A 15,460-nucleotide genomic window follows, 5' to 3' on the forward strand; every position below is an offset into this window, starting at 1 on the left:
GAGAGGCACACTGTGCAATAACGTCAAAAGTATATGTCAACCGTCAGGGAAACTGGGAAAAGGAGTATCCATGTATAGAATAAACCAACAAAAAAGATTTTGATCCGTTTATACTTAGTATTTCATTCTAGTTTCATAAAGAAATGTCAAATGCATTGAGGAAAAATATCAAGTCGGAGGTGAGATAAAAACCCACTAAGCACGTGATTGATTCATGAAGTGAGTAGAGTTATGGCCAGTGCACTTGCTTGGAGAAACTTTGATCAATCTTTTGTAAAAGCGTCATTAAAACTGCTACAGTTGTGTTGAAGAGACAGGAACAACTCGCTATATGCTAAGATAAATTTTATCTGTTTGGGTTGAATTATAGTAAAGTGCCATAGTATCGTGGCCGTAGAATGCATTTTAAAACACATTTCTCTCTTTTGAAATGTCATTTTCTCTTAATACATTCCTTAGGTAGATCTAAGCGTGACTCCGGGTGGCCCAGTTTCCCTTCTAAAATGAAATGTTTTGAAATGTCATTTTAATGCTAAAATATTGAAAAGTACTCAGAAAGAATCACAATTTAATGTTTAATCAAGCAAATGTGATATTTAGCATTGTATGGTCAAAACAAATGAATATGATGCATTTTTTTAGCTTTTCGACAGACGATCGGCATTCCAATGGGATGAATTGTGTTCTTCTCGGTGACCCTTTCTTCACTCTTATGAGGCTGACTTTATAGTTTATCTAAGCCAAAAGAAGGGACATCGTTTAGACAGATCCTTTGATCTTACATTTTTGTAATTAGTTTCCGCTATATAGATGAACGATCTTACTTTCGGAATTATCGCATCTATCCCAAAGAACTTGCAATTGAGATAAAAGACACTAAAGACACAATAAAGTCAGCCTAATTTCTTGACATACTCTTAGAGGTCAGTGGAAAAGGCAATACCCCTCCAGCACTTGCGTGTGTAGTTTTCATATCACAACGTTAACTCGTACGTTTGTCAGAGCTTGCCGTAACTTCGTGGACCTTTCGTACCGCGCTAGACTTCTTACAATTAGACTTTGGGAACAGGGTCGTGTTGATACAAGTTTAAAGTCATAACTACAAAAGTTTTGTAGTCATCATCAAGAACTTTAGGATCGTTATGGTATATCCATCTGCACCATTAGATCAACCGATTTTTCCCCGTGTCCTAGTATACCTTTCTTCTTTCGTCTACCGAGGTCTTGACATTTAATGAGCAATTGGGTGGATGGTTCTAGAAAAGCAGAGGACGCTTACCCTACCGGTGCACATAGTCCATGCTCTCAGTTTTTAGTGGAGTCTGGGTTGCTCATTTACCTTTGTCTCCTTGTATGTGTTATTTGGTTATTACATTTTCTTTGTTGCGTGTGTATTTTTCCTGTCTCGTCTTTATCGTCATTAATCACAAATTAAAGGTTTATTACATATTATCCCTCATAGAGTTTCATATTGCATTCGCAAGCTTGTGCAATACAATATTTGCTCGGAACAATGTACACCAGTATTTAAATGCAATAACCCTTTGTCATTGAACTCTTATTTCCTATTACTTTCCTTGGATGGGACTATATTACGTTGCTGCATGTAAGATATAGGATGACTACACAATATCTATTTTCTTGATGTTCCAATAAAAAAAAAAACTTGTCTTTTTTTTCACAAATCGAGCTTTTTTAGGCCTAAAACTCTTACTTTATTTCTAAAGAATCTTAGTTTATTTTAATGTATTTCATGGAAACAAAAAAAAATTGATAAGAATTACGCCGATGGTGCACAGTCATAGAGAAAACTCTTCCGCCTTGAATCATTATTTATAGGTTGTACTATGAAATTTATGTCCCATGTTTTAACTATAAAATCTGACTTCTTACAGCCTGTTCAATTCTTGACTTTTGCCCTATTACATCACAATATACGTGCTTATTTACTTTTTGGTTTTTTACATGAAAATATCTACAAAATTAGTTCGCAGTTGAATTGGCAGATTTTTACACAACCCGACATTTTTATCAGTATTAACAAATATTTTGTGAGTTTTGGGTTAGTGAAGCCTTGTTTTGTCAATTTCTGACTGACCTTTTTTCGTATTAACATACTAAGGCAATCGGATATCTTATGAAATAGTCTGTGTTGTTGTCTTGTTGAAGCCTTGTTTTTGACTGATCTTTTTCAAGATGGTTGTACATAAAAAAAAAAATTAAAAAAAAACCGTCAGATCATTATTCTTAATTAGTTAAACATCTATACATTTATTTTAGTAAATATACATTTCTTCAAAACTGCATGTACTTGTATCTAAATAATGGGAAATACGAAAGTTACGTTGCACTAAATAGACTTCCCCTTTTAACAATTTAATAAATTTAAGTCTGACATTGAAATGCGAAAAATTTTATACGTATAACTTCAATAAATACTTGCACTTTTAATTTCAAATCTAAAAATAAAAGGCACATGCTGCAGTTTCAAACTCATTACCCCTTGTAGTATTCATACAATTACAGTCTATTACATCTTATAAAGGCGATTAAAATATCCCAAGAATAGTTAAAAAAACCCAAAATTGCATTTGGACCGGACACGAGTTACCGCAAACAGAAATTCTTCCAATGGTGTCTAGACGTATGCAGTATATTACCGTTAGATCACAAAATATCTATTTTTTTTCTCAGGAAATCATTATGTCCCTCCGACACCAAAACTATAACCACAATAACTTGTAAGCAGAATGTTTATTGAATAATATAAAGGGACTTTCAAGGATTTAAGGGGAGAGTGTGAATATGACCTTTCAAAATTGTCGGATATTCGGTTTCAAATAAAAACATATCCTTAAAATGGGCAAATGGTAAATCATATTTAAAAAGAAGCTGTCTTTTTATGGATTCCTTATTGCAATTTGACGAGTCTGGCCCTCAAAACACCCCTGCTTTCGTATTTGTCAACGACAAGTAATAAATTCAATTTAGAATCTACAATATTTTGTAAATAAAGATAAAAGAACAGCACATTATCAAAGAATAACATGACCTCTTATGTTTCAATTGTCAATCAAAAAGGTTCTTAATATGATGTAAGTTACAGGGCTTTTCCTATCCGATTACTGTTTGAAATCCATTTCTTGGAATATGAAGGGACTGTATGCACTGCTAGTGGTAAGGCTCTCAAAATGATTTAACATTTCTCTTTTAAAGTTATGAAATGGATTTTTTTTTGTAATTGAATTTTTTTTATACGAAAGTTGATTCAACAACCATGATATATGAAGCACTGAGACTATGGTTCAAATAAGTCGACCCAGACTGTGCAACCCTGGCGTTCACCACAGACAAAGTGAAAACGAAAGAAACCGAATTTAAATTGTGTGAATAGGTGAATTGGTGAAAATTTACATTATGAAATAGTATCTTGTCTTTTACATTTAACCAGCAAATGCTAACTTGTTTGATATCTAGGGTGCACTATTCATGTGGGAAATAAACACTGGATATGATAATGCCAAAAATAATGGAATAATAAAGTGATACAACACTATATATCAGCAATAGTATGCGACGCATTCAGTACACAGAATTTATCCTCTTTTTAAAAGTAATTTTGGTAATTCCTTGCGCTATGAATATGTAGATTCATCTATAAATAGTTTCTACTAAGCATTTTCACACTGCTAATTTCTTCCAGATTTTAGCGGTTTACCGCGAGGCGAATTCACAAGCCGTAACCAGATACAGAAATCCTTGGGTGGAACTTGTCAGACAAATTGCTTGCAGGGTTTGTACAAAAAAATTATAACAAATACGAAGTTAACATATACCATGCACATTAACACTCCCCCACACATAGTTGTGAGTTTGGTGTGAACGTTTTGGGGTACATGTATCCAAATCTTTTAATTTTTTATTTCAAGGCCGCAAGTTTCGCAACACAAGACTTATGTTTTGATTTATAACCAATCAAAAAAATATCGGCGTAAGGTTTAAAAACAAAATTGCCCTTAGTGATCAGTTTGACTCAGATACAATTCTGTTCATGTCCAGGCTTTTACGTGATGACAGTATAAAAATGGTGAGGATCCTAACTGTCATTGATCTGACAAACTTCTACGTGTCCGATTTTTAGTTAATGTACACTAAAACAATGATATAATACGAAGGGTCTGGTAGAAAAAAAACATATGACACGAAACCGGTATTGCCATGCAAGAAACATTTACCTTTGTACAAATAATGCCTTCTAGTGTTTGCCTTGTCGCTTTGCTTCTAAGTCAATACTTGATTATTCTAATTATATTAATTATTATGATATAAAACCGGTTTAAGGTCAATAAACTTAATCGTGTTTGTTGTAGAGTGTAACCTGTAACTTCCAAGAAACATGCGACCTCCAAGTCGTTTGTACCCCTTTCGGAGACTGTGGACAGCGGGCTACATGCTTACAGATCCCATTCCCAAGAAACACAGTTTGTCCAGACGCATTTACAAACGCCGGTCCTCCATACACCGTTGAATGTTTCGATGATGCAGGTTGTCAGGAACCTATGGTGTGCTGTCATAGTTACGCCAAAAGTTACTGTCACATGCCTCCATTCAGTCAAGCAAATGGTGCCGAAAATAGACCGTCAATAAATGCCATAATGGTAAACCCAAGTTCAGAAGCAGGAAACCCCGGACCAACCAGGAACCCTGGAAGTTCTGCAAATGCCAATCGAATTCAGAATGAGCCAACTGGTGCCGAAAGTACTGGTAGAGGAAGCAGGAGTGTAGTTGTTGCTCGATCCGACTTTTTTGACCCACAAGGCTTCCGTAGACAACAACGGGCAAACTGGCAAAACGCGCTAGAACGCCGTAGACTACAACAGCTGAATGCACTAGGTACAGCCGTAAGGTTGGATGCGCGTGACGCACGAAGACGAACGGAAAACGAACTTCTAAACTTTCCTTCTGACAGAGACGACGTAACAAGGACCAGCATTAATAGAGATCTAAACGGGGGTCGACTGACTGTGGAAATAGCGAGAACTCCCGGAGTAGATGCACCAGTAATTGACGTGAATGGATTGAGAATATCAGGAGATGAACGCTCATCAAGTCGTAGACCTAGTGCCGATAGAAATGATAGAAGAAATGACGAAAATCGCGATAAACAAAGAAGTGAGACAAACCGGAGAAACAGAATAGGACCATCAGATGACGTACTTAGAAACGCAGGACCTCGTTCAAGTGGAAGTAGACGAAATGACGACAGACGACAAAACGACATTCGCCCAACTCCACCACCACCAACTGAGCCAAACGGTCAAAGAGACGCACCGCGTGATCGCAGTGATCAACGCTCAAGAGACGAACCTAGAAGACAACCAGGTACCCGGGATACTGTAGACGAAGCAGTTGTGAGGGTTAACCTACATGGCCCTCCCGGTGGGGCCCGTCCATTTGCCAGGAAAGCAGACCTTTTTAGGGGTCACGGATTTTATGGTGACAGACGTAGGTTACTTGGAGAGGTTCAATTTGAAGGAATCCCAGGAGCTAATAGCAGACTCCGTGTTTAAATCAAAAAATACATATGGGATAGTTTGGACTATATGCGATGAAATATGAAAAAAAAATATTGAATGAAACAAAATCACAGTATCTTGTCTCGATTTCATGAGAGTAATAAGTTAACAGTATTAAAGGTTATTGGTACGTTTCAAATTTGTGGTAATATATATTCTGTAAAAAATAAAAATCCATGTAATTTAAACGAATTGATTGATGTAGTCGCATATTCCATAGAAGACAGGACTTAATGTAAACGACGATTTATTCATGTTTGTTAATCTAAATGGCGCCATAATCTGAATGGCGCCATGAATATCATGTTTCGGTCGATTTAACACAAGCATGAGAAATAATAGACGCAAAATTATAAGAAAGACCATTCCATTATATTTGCATGGTTTTTAATAATAAAGGGCAAATTTGTCTGATGCAAAGACGAAAATAGACCATTTCAATTCTTAAAAAGAGAAGAGAGGGACATAAAGAGGTGCACAAAGTCATATGCATTTGTAAACGTGCATGTACATCTTAGATAAATATGGGCCATAAAGACCATTTTCTTGTGGATCCGATTTGATAACATCTTACTAAGTTGTTGTCATTGGCTCTGTTTACAGCCTTTAACGATTTACATTCTGTTATTGCATAAAGTTATCACGTCAGCACTTTTTTTGTATATAGTGGACACGGGTGTTGGACAAATCCACCCATTAGCATGTCTTGTGATACAACAGTTTCTCTGTCGCTGAGCGATAAAATTTGTTGCAAAATGTTTGTACTAATTTGCGGAGTAAAGCAAGTGCGTTCTATACAATTAAAGTTTCTGTCTCAAAGTTCATCATGGTTCTAGGGCTTTCAGTTCCTTAGTTCAATATTACAATCAATGTTTAACAATTCAGGGTTTCTATAACTAATGAATTATAACAATTGCATGGCAAAACAAAATCTCGTACCAGAAGAAAAATATGTCGAAGAGAACAGAATGCAAACTTCATGCATAATTTGTAAAAGAGAAAAGTGCGGAAACCCGAGTCAGCAATACTTTTCAAAACCCAAGAAAAAATGAAAGTACTGATAGCCCTGGAGGTTTTTGATTCTTGTGAAAATAGTAGCATGAATAAAATTTCAAAGATAACATGATGTTAAATAAAATTGGGATCATACATTTGCATTTTAAATATTATTAAGAACAGTTTTTTTTTTTATTTTTTTATTTTGATAAGTATAAACTGAATGTCAATCCATACTACTTATCTAACTTCACACACATTTACAAATATTGTTCCATTTCACCTGTTCCCAAATTTTTAAACCTGTCCCAAAGTTAATATGCATTTACTTACGAAAACTATATCAACAGTAGCATCCTACACTAATTTTACTCAAATAAAACCAATGTCAGCTGAAGAAAATAATTTCCTTGGAACACAAGATTTTAAAAAATTAGACACTGTTATCAATTTGAATTTTCCCGACAATTGTACTTGGTTAAAATTACTGCTCTTCATTTCCTGTTTTTTTTTTAATGGTAAAATATTACTGATAGGGTCAGAATTTGACTGGTAAGTGTGTTAAATGGAAAATGCTTAACACATTGTATGCTTCTAAACACATTACTGCAAAAAATAAATTCCCTAAATGCAAATTTATTACTAATTGTCTTTCAAGACCAAAAAGGGAGTCGTCTAACCTTCAGTTGATTTGAAGACTAGGTATCAATTTCTTTGCAGAAATAATAAAATATTGTTGGGCTGAATTATTGCCAGAAACACATTTACTGGCTATAAAAGAGGTATAAAATGATATAAAAGGAATTACATTTGGACTATAGGTTTGTGTTGTATTCAGAAACAATAGGGAAGTTCTAGTGAAGGACCGGTGACATAAGGTATTTTGATCCTGAAGGATCAAAAACCCAAAAACTAAAAAAAAAATAAAAATTAAATGGACAGGAACATCTATATCTTGTCATGGAAGCAATGTATCAAATTTATATCACCTAAAAGCAGGACCAAAAAATGTGGAAAACTTGAGTTTATTACATTCATTTTGTAAGTCCAAAGGCCATAACTCAGCAAAATATAAACAGACAGAACAAAATTAGTACTTGATCTGTAAATTGTCATGTTCGGCAATGTACCAAATATCAAAATGTATATTTGCAAGCATGACTAAAAAATGCCGAAAATGGTTTCGCTGAACTGACAGTTGACGGACACTGTGCAAACCTTAAGGTCCATTCAAAGAAAGTGCAAGTTAACTAAAGTGCTGGTAGGAACCGAAATGACATTAGACACAGTTTTCTGATAAAGATGTCTAATTTCCAGACCCTCAACTAAAGTGCCCTGGTACTTACCGTGTTAAAAAGCCATTGCTATCTATAATAATGTATTGTAAAACCTGTGTAAAGAGCAATGTATACCAAACAAGTGGTTTGACTTGTACAACGGAGGGCTAATAATTGATAAAATAACCTTAAACTAAATTTATTATTCTTTTATTTTAAATAAAACTGTTTTAGCATTAACAAGTGTACATACAATGTAACAGAATGATCATTGTTAACTTCTCCTAACATAAAAGAAAGAAAACAAATAGTTGCTAAAATTCAATGAATATTTTTGGTTTTAACTTAATATTGAATTAAGTGTATTTAAAATAGAAAAAAAAATACATGTATCTTACATGTATGTAATGATACATGTATATAGAAATAAACAACTGTTGATATTGTACCTTGTACCATACACCAAATCCTTCTCTACTGTAAGCAAAACGCAAAATTTAAACAATATAACACAAACAAAACTGCATGATCCCTGAACCATAAGATTGAAATAATTTCTAGCGATAAGTATCAGTATGCACAATAAACCCTGAATTAGATGGTCACCTGTCTTAACTACCCACATTTTAAAGTACATCTATTTCAATAATAAGGCCCTGGAAACGCGTAAATTTCAAGCCATCTTTTTATCATGGTTATGATCAAAGTTTTAAGCATACCTTTATGGGATAAATCTAATTCAACATGTATTCTTATTAGATGACAAATAAAAAAGAAACAATTTAAATACCAGTCCATGTAAAATTCAGACACTGTCTATGGTAAGGTGATTCATGATGTAGAAAAACCCATGGATCAGATGATGTTTTTTTCCTCTACACGTGCTATTTTTTTATGTGACAATAGTCCTTTCTGCATTTAGATCTGTACTTTTGAGAAAACTACACTTTTAACTTCCCACTAAAATAAACCAAATGAAACCAAATCAAGAAGGATAACTCTTGCGAAGTGCTAATTTCATGTACAATCTATATAAATTTTATCTCAAAAGTGCAACCCCCAAAGGAAAAACTAAGACTGGTTATGTGTTAACAGTTTTTGAACAAGAAATAAAACTAAATTCAGTGGGTTTTTGACATTCATGAATCACCTCCTGTCTGATTCTTACAAAGACTGTTACTTAAGTACATGAATTATTTTTTGCCATTTTCAAAATAATAGTAAAAAAACCTGAATTTTTGTTTTCATTTTCATATTTTCTTAAATGACCAGTATAGATGCAATATTTAGAATATTAAGTGCTTACAAAATATAATTGAAAAAATTTTTTTTTTTCTATAACTGGCAGTTACAGCTGCAGAAGCAAACATACATACACAGAGAGATTGGGTCATATGGAAACAAATTATGTTACACAACAAATGGATAACATTATATACAGAAACAGTAATGTATGGAATGATTTAATTAACTGCTAGTTGTTGTTAGACACCTATTCCCCTAAGTAAAACAAGTTGTTCATTGGAGTCATTATCATTTAAATAAATAGAGAAACTGAACCAAATGATTACAGATACCATAACTACCATAGAAAGGCAATAACTCATGAATGTGAACTATAACTTTCGACTTGATCTTTTTTTTCATTGCCTTCTTGTTTGAGAAGAATTTGTCAAATAATTATTTAAAAAGTATAAGTTTGTGATTTAAAAAAAAATTGTTTAAGCACTGGGAACATGATATTGACAAATAAAAACCAACTCCTACATCTCAAATATTTGTAGCAACTTAAAATTTGCAACAAGATAGCATAATTTTTTCTTTAAAAGACATGACGATGGGTGACTAAGTACCAATGACTCCTACTGAGATTGTATATAAGGCTCAGTGGCAGATGCTGAGCTCAAATGAAATAACAGTCAAATAAATCACTTTAACTCAACACAAGCAATGACGAAATTCAAATTTTCCTATCAAATTTCTGGGTTAATTAAATCCTTAACAAACATACAATATCACACTTGTTCATGAATGAGACATACAATATGACTAGGTGAACGCTATCCCAATATTTAACACACAAACAAAACACCATACATATTAATGGTTAACCCTAATACCTCAACCTGCAATGAAATAAAATAAACAATTTAAATACATGTACTTGTAAAACAAATCAGCCAGGGCATAAATTATGCAAAGTATTAATATGAAAATCTTGCCATTGTACTGTTATTATTTTGGTGAGGTAATAGTTCTCACATATACCTTCATATTACCTTTAAATTCTCCTCTGTGCCTTTTCTCAGCAGAAATAAGATGGCTGCAAAATATACAGAAAAAAGTACAAGCACTATATACTAAAACAAACACACATTTCCTCAATCAATTACATTATTGCACTTTCATTTTATAAAAGTTACAAACAAGAAACTAAAACAAAATGATGAGGGGGTTTTACAGAATCTGTGAAAATACTTTTTTTTGTGGACCTAATTTCTTGGTTTCTGTAATTTTGTTGAACATTATCCCTTTGAAAGGGGTTGAGTCATAAAAGCCTAGTTAAGACCCAAAATATAATATTTAGATATTATGAACCAAATACATACTTCAATGTCTCAAAATAGTATCATTAGCCAATTTTGGTAAAATATTTTTTTTGCAATTCACACATTGCCACTGTGTTTCGATAAAAAGTTTAGTTAGAAAAAAAAGTCATCAGAGTGAAAGTCTTTATCTGATGTTTGGAATACATGCCAGCAAATCAGATGAAACCAAACTCTTCAAGAACTATACTATAAACAACATAGTAAATGTACATTCTAAAATAAGAAAAAAAAATGAATACATCTACCAATCACCATAACTAAAACTCAACACATTATAGCCATAAATGAGGCAGGTTACTTTTATGATATGACATTAAAAATAGAAGTTATGAAATAAAACACAAATAACAAAATGATAAGATAAGATTAAAAGAGATCACAAACACAATATAAGCATAGTCAATATTAAGTAGTCCAGGCAATTGGCGAGATGCTGTTATTTTTGATTGGCTCTCTCTTTGAGCAACTCACAATATCATAGTAGTCTTTCAGGAATGAATATAGCCATTGTATACTTGTACCTTTATGTACAGTACAAGGCCATCAAATTGGTTAATAGTGAAAGAAAGATGTTGGGGAAATGTCTATTGGGAAAACCATCAAATAAGTCATAATTATACAAATAAAATAGAACAAGGCATCATCCAGCCTCTAATAAAGACTAACAGTTAAATATGATATGATTATAGATACCCTGCACGTTTTTGAAGGTAGAAAGTTGTAACCAACTATTTATCGGTGAGACTTAAGTACAAGTGTACTGTAGTTTAGTTCAGCAAACAGGTAACATAACAGGATAATAGTAAAACAGAGAATACTCCATTTAGTTCTACTCAATATTTGTAAATATAGGTAAAAACTCTCTATCCTATAATATTTTCTGGGTAAATAATAAATATTGCTTAAAAATAAGACTATCTGGATCATAAAAGTAGCTCTTGTTTCAGTCATATTTCAGCAGTAATTCATTGCAGCTCAAATTTAATTTGATAGGTTAAAAACTAACTTCTTGTTGAAGATTTATAAATATAAAATGAAAAAAAAAATATGAATAGTTATTGTGATACGATGGCAGGATTCACATACCTGAGACTTTTTCTTTCGATCTTTGTAAGTACATGCATTCCATAATTTGAAGACCACCAATCTTTTTAAGTACATGTATCCCATATAGTTTTAAAGACTACAGATTAGGCCTTCACTTACCAAACCGTTGAATGCAAGGTAAAATGGCAATAAGAAAATGACTCGTTAAACACTGACAATAGATAAGAAAGATGGTCTGCACAACAATAAATCTGAATTTCTGAATTGAATACTGGATAAAACTGAGCTTTAAAGTACAGGTCAACCTATGTACCACAGAGGGTGACAAGTCTATATTTATGATCATCTTTTTGATATATTAAGATGGTGTCCATGGAAAACCCACATAGAAGTTATTAATGGATCTTTTTCAAACTTTGTATTCTCATTGAGTATCATAAAATACAGAAAAAAAAAATCAAATTTAAGTTGGATCCAATTATTGTTTACACAAAAGTTATGTTCATTTTAAGTTGTATTTCCCCTAAAATGTTTGCAATGGGATGGGGTATCATTTAATGCCCCATTAGATGCCTATTTTTCACTTTTATTTGCATGACACTTAGGTAAACCTGTACTTAAAAACAAAGGTAGTCAAATGGTAATAAAGAATTAATGACTCAACGAACCATGGCTATTTGCTCAAATTAAAGACCAAGTGATCAGTGATTTCTCAATTTTCTTAGTCTTAACAATTCACACAAAATAAAAAAAAACTTTACTAACTAAAAAAATCATGACTCAAATATAATTAAAATGGCAAGATACTGCTGGTTGAAATGCCAAAAAGACAATTTGTACATCTAAAATGAATCAATAATGCTGAGTCATAACCAATGGTTCAACTGATTAAAGTCCTTCCTCAAACAGATACTGAACTGTGTAAGTAAAAATGAATTAAGTAAATATGTATGGACTTATGAATGGTTTAAAAAGAATTCTATCATATACATATAAATACATGTTATTTTTTTAAGAGTCGCTACATTATACAATCTTTCAAATGATACTCTCTACCATCGACTTATGGTTAATACAGTGAAAGAACTGAACCAATATGTGATTCTGAGACAAGTCAATACAGATTTAAAAACTATGTTATCTTTTCACAAAAGCACCTAAGTTCATACTAAGACAATTGTTCTAATGCTTCGACAATCGAATCAACTCCTTAAACCAATCATAAACCATGTTTAGAATTTGGACAACCATTACATGGATTCATCCTCTTCTTCTTAACAAAATAATAATACAACACGCCAATGATCAACAAACAAAATGCATAGAAAAATACACACATATTCAGATCTACAGAACTCATGCCCGAATTAGGAGAATATTGTTGCTTTAGGTGATACTGGTTTATGGCAACATTTATGGCTACAGGGGGCTTCTGGCCAGATTTCTGTAATTTATCTTCCAACTTTTGTTTCTTCATTTGTCTTATTTCTTGGATTTTCTGTAAATCTTGTTGCCTCTGCATTTTCTCCCACCAGTCTAGATCTGACCTTGACTTTTTGGGATTACTGGGGGTGATAATTGAAGCATTTTTAACTATATGTTCCTTGCTATACATTTTGACTAGAAAATTCAACACTTCATTCCTGTCCCAAGATAGGTTATTCCCCTTGTCACTACTTCCTGTCCTACATCTAGGGCAAGCTTCTAATGAAGGGAATAATATCTTAGGATGTAAGGGATCTTCAGATTCATCCCCATGAAGTCTTTGATTAGCACTATTATGAGCATCCCATAACCATATCACTTGATCTGTAGCTGATGAAATTTGACGGCTGTCTGCCATCTTAAGAAAATGTTTGCTACACACACGACATCCGAAAAAGTACTTCATATAGTCAGTAACTGCATTTAGTACTTCTCCATACAAAAATTTTGGCCCTGAAACAAGAAAGACATATCCAGTCAATATATATGAGAAAAAGAAAAAAATGACTCAGTTAAAGTTCTCTTCATCATCATTAGCTTTGTCATGGCACCTTCACAGGACCAACAGACATGTTTGACAAAAACCTTCAATCCAGGTAAAAATTTTCAAAAATTGTCCATGGGTCGTATATTTATATGAAAAATATTTATAATGAGTTTTGGTTAAAGCAAGAAAACAATACTCATTATCCTTGCCAGCAAGATAAGTATGGACTGTCAGTGTATTGAACAGTGTCATTGGACTATAAACTTAACCAAGAAAACAAGAATCACTATTCTTGCTAGCAAGATAAGTATGGACTGTCAGTGTATTGAACAGTATCATTGGACTATAAACTTAACCAAGAAAACAAGAATCGCTATTCTTGCTAGCAAGATAAGTATGGACTGTCAGTGTATTGAACAGTGTCATTGGACTATAAACTTAACCAAGAAAACAAGAATCACTATTCTTGCTAGCAAGATAAGAATGGACTTTCAGTGTATGGAAAGGTGGCCATGGATTAACTTCACCAAGAAAACAATACTTACTATCCTTGCCAGCAAGATAAGCATTGACAGTCAGTGTATGGAACAGTGTCCACATAGAGCATGGATAACCTCTGAACTTTGGTTCACTCCCCTTACATCCTACCCAATTAATCTGGTCAAGAAGATAAGTATCCACTGTCTGGAAAGAAAAATAAAAAATAGGACACTCAAAACTATTGAAATATTAATCATACTTCAGAATGTTTTGGCTAATAGACATTAGGTTATCTCTCCTTAGTATGAGTCAAACCTGACATATACTGCTGCTCATTTTTTTTATATTCATGTCTGACACCATAAAAACAGTTCAATGGGTAGATTCACTAACACTTATCGAAAGCCCATTACTGTAAACATACTAATTTTCCCCATTTTCACAGTGGACAGAAAATCATGAAAATGGCAACCACAAAATTTGATTCTAAACATTATAAATCCTAATAATTTTTTTAAATCCTGAAAATTGATACCTGCAAATATGTTCACTTCACAGAATCCATGAAAATTAATACATTTACAGTATTTGGTGAAAATTGCAACTTATTTCTTTTATCAACTACTAATTTTAAAGTTAGAATGATATTTGATTCATAGCATACAAAAATTGCAAGGTTTTTTTTTTGTCATAGATGAGTCATAATGATTTTACCAAATACTGCTTTTATGTTCTTTTAAATGGTATAAAAATATAGAGCATATGCTTTGAACAAAATATTTAGCCAGAAGTTGTAATGATTTGGAAGTCTGTTTTTGTATAAATATTAAAGAGTTTGACCCATGTGCTCCACGTTTTCTATATACAAATGTCTCATAATATAAGCAGTTTTTCCATAATTTTTAAAAAAAATTTCTATCTTTACTTAGTTTTGTCTTCAGTTTCAGTAAAGCACATGCATAAACGGCAATAAAACATTTTGTTTTAAATGAAGACACGTATCTAATAAGTAAATTATGAAAATTTAAAATTTATTGAAAATAGTTTGGTTTTTGAGGGCTGGTTTTGAGAATGTATTTACAGAAATAAAATGATTTTATCCCAACAATCACCAAAGGTAACAATCCTTTTTAATGTTTTTGTTATCAGGCATTGCAACAAAGCACTACCAATGAAGACACTAATGTTTCCATCACCTTAAAAGTTCTTTTGTAAATAAAAACCTCACCTGAAAACTATCAATATAATAAACCCAGACTTCACCAGTCAGACCAGAGGAGATACCATCTAACCAAGTCTTTACTCTCAATAAAAACTTCCTTAAGTACTCTTCTGCTGGAAAATACTGTCAACAAAAACCAAAATAGTGAGCAGTAATAATAAGGCAGATGAAGCAACTATATAATAACAAAAATAAATGTGGAAAATCTAAAACTGACTTTTAACAGGTTGGTTACACTACAAAATATGATCAACGGATAAAAAAGAATTTAAAGGAAATTT

General features: G+C 32.8%; 2 protein-coding genes across 3 annotated transcripts in view; one reads left to right on the forward strand and one right to left on the reverse strand.

The window, feature by feature from the left end:
• Positions 1–3,115: 3,115 nt before the first annotated feature.
• Positions 3,116–6,110, forward strand: LOC148611580 (uncharacterized). The gene is made up of 3 exons (XM_088595301.1): positions 3,116–3,177; positions 3,704–3,793; positions 4,371–6,110. The coding sequence occupies exons 1-3, from the start codon at positions 3,151–3,153 to the stop codon at positions 5,568–5,570; spliced, it is 1,317 nt and encodes a 438-aa protein (XP_088451427.1). The 5' UTR covers positions 3,116–3,150; the 3' UTR covers positions 5,571–6,110.
• A 1,933-nt stretch (positions 6,111–8,043) lies between these two features.
• The window catches only part of LOC148611581 (sulfhydryl oxidase 1-like), a 29,943-nt gene continuing 22,526 nt past the window's right edge, over positions 8,044–15,460 (reverse strand). The window contains exons 8-11 of one of the 2 annotated variants that reach the window (XM_088592281.1): positions 15,186–15,302; positions 14,023–14,161; positions 12,843–13,443; positions 8,044–10,172 (exon numbers count right to left, since the gene is read on the reverse strand). In XM_088592281.1, the coding sequence (XP_088448407.1) occupies positions 10,085–10,172; positions 12,843–13,443; positions 14,023–14,161; positions 15,186–15,302 (945 nt within the window). In that variant the 3' untranslated portion in view covers positions 8,044–10,084. Of the gene's footprint in view, positions 10,173–10,502; positions 13,444–14,022; positions 14,162–15,185; positions 15,303–15,460 lie in introns of those variants that run through there. The other variant, XM_088592280.1, reaches the window with a different exon arrangement.

This window comes from Perna viridis, chromosome 7 (assembly GCF_037379345.1).
Source record: "Perna viridis isolate PV_CMFRI_1.1 ecotype Kerala chromosome 7, ASM3737934v1, whole genome shotgun sequence".
NCBI lineage: Eukaryota > Metazoa > Mollusca > Bivalvia > Mytilida > Mytilidae > Perna > Perna viridis.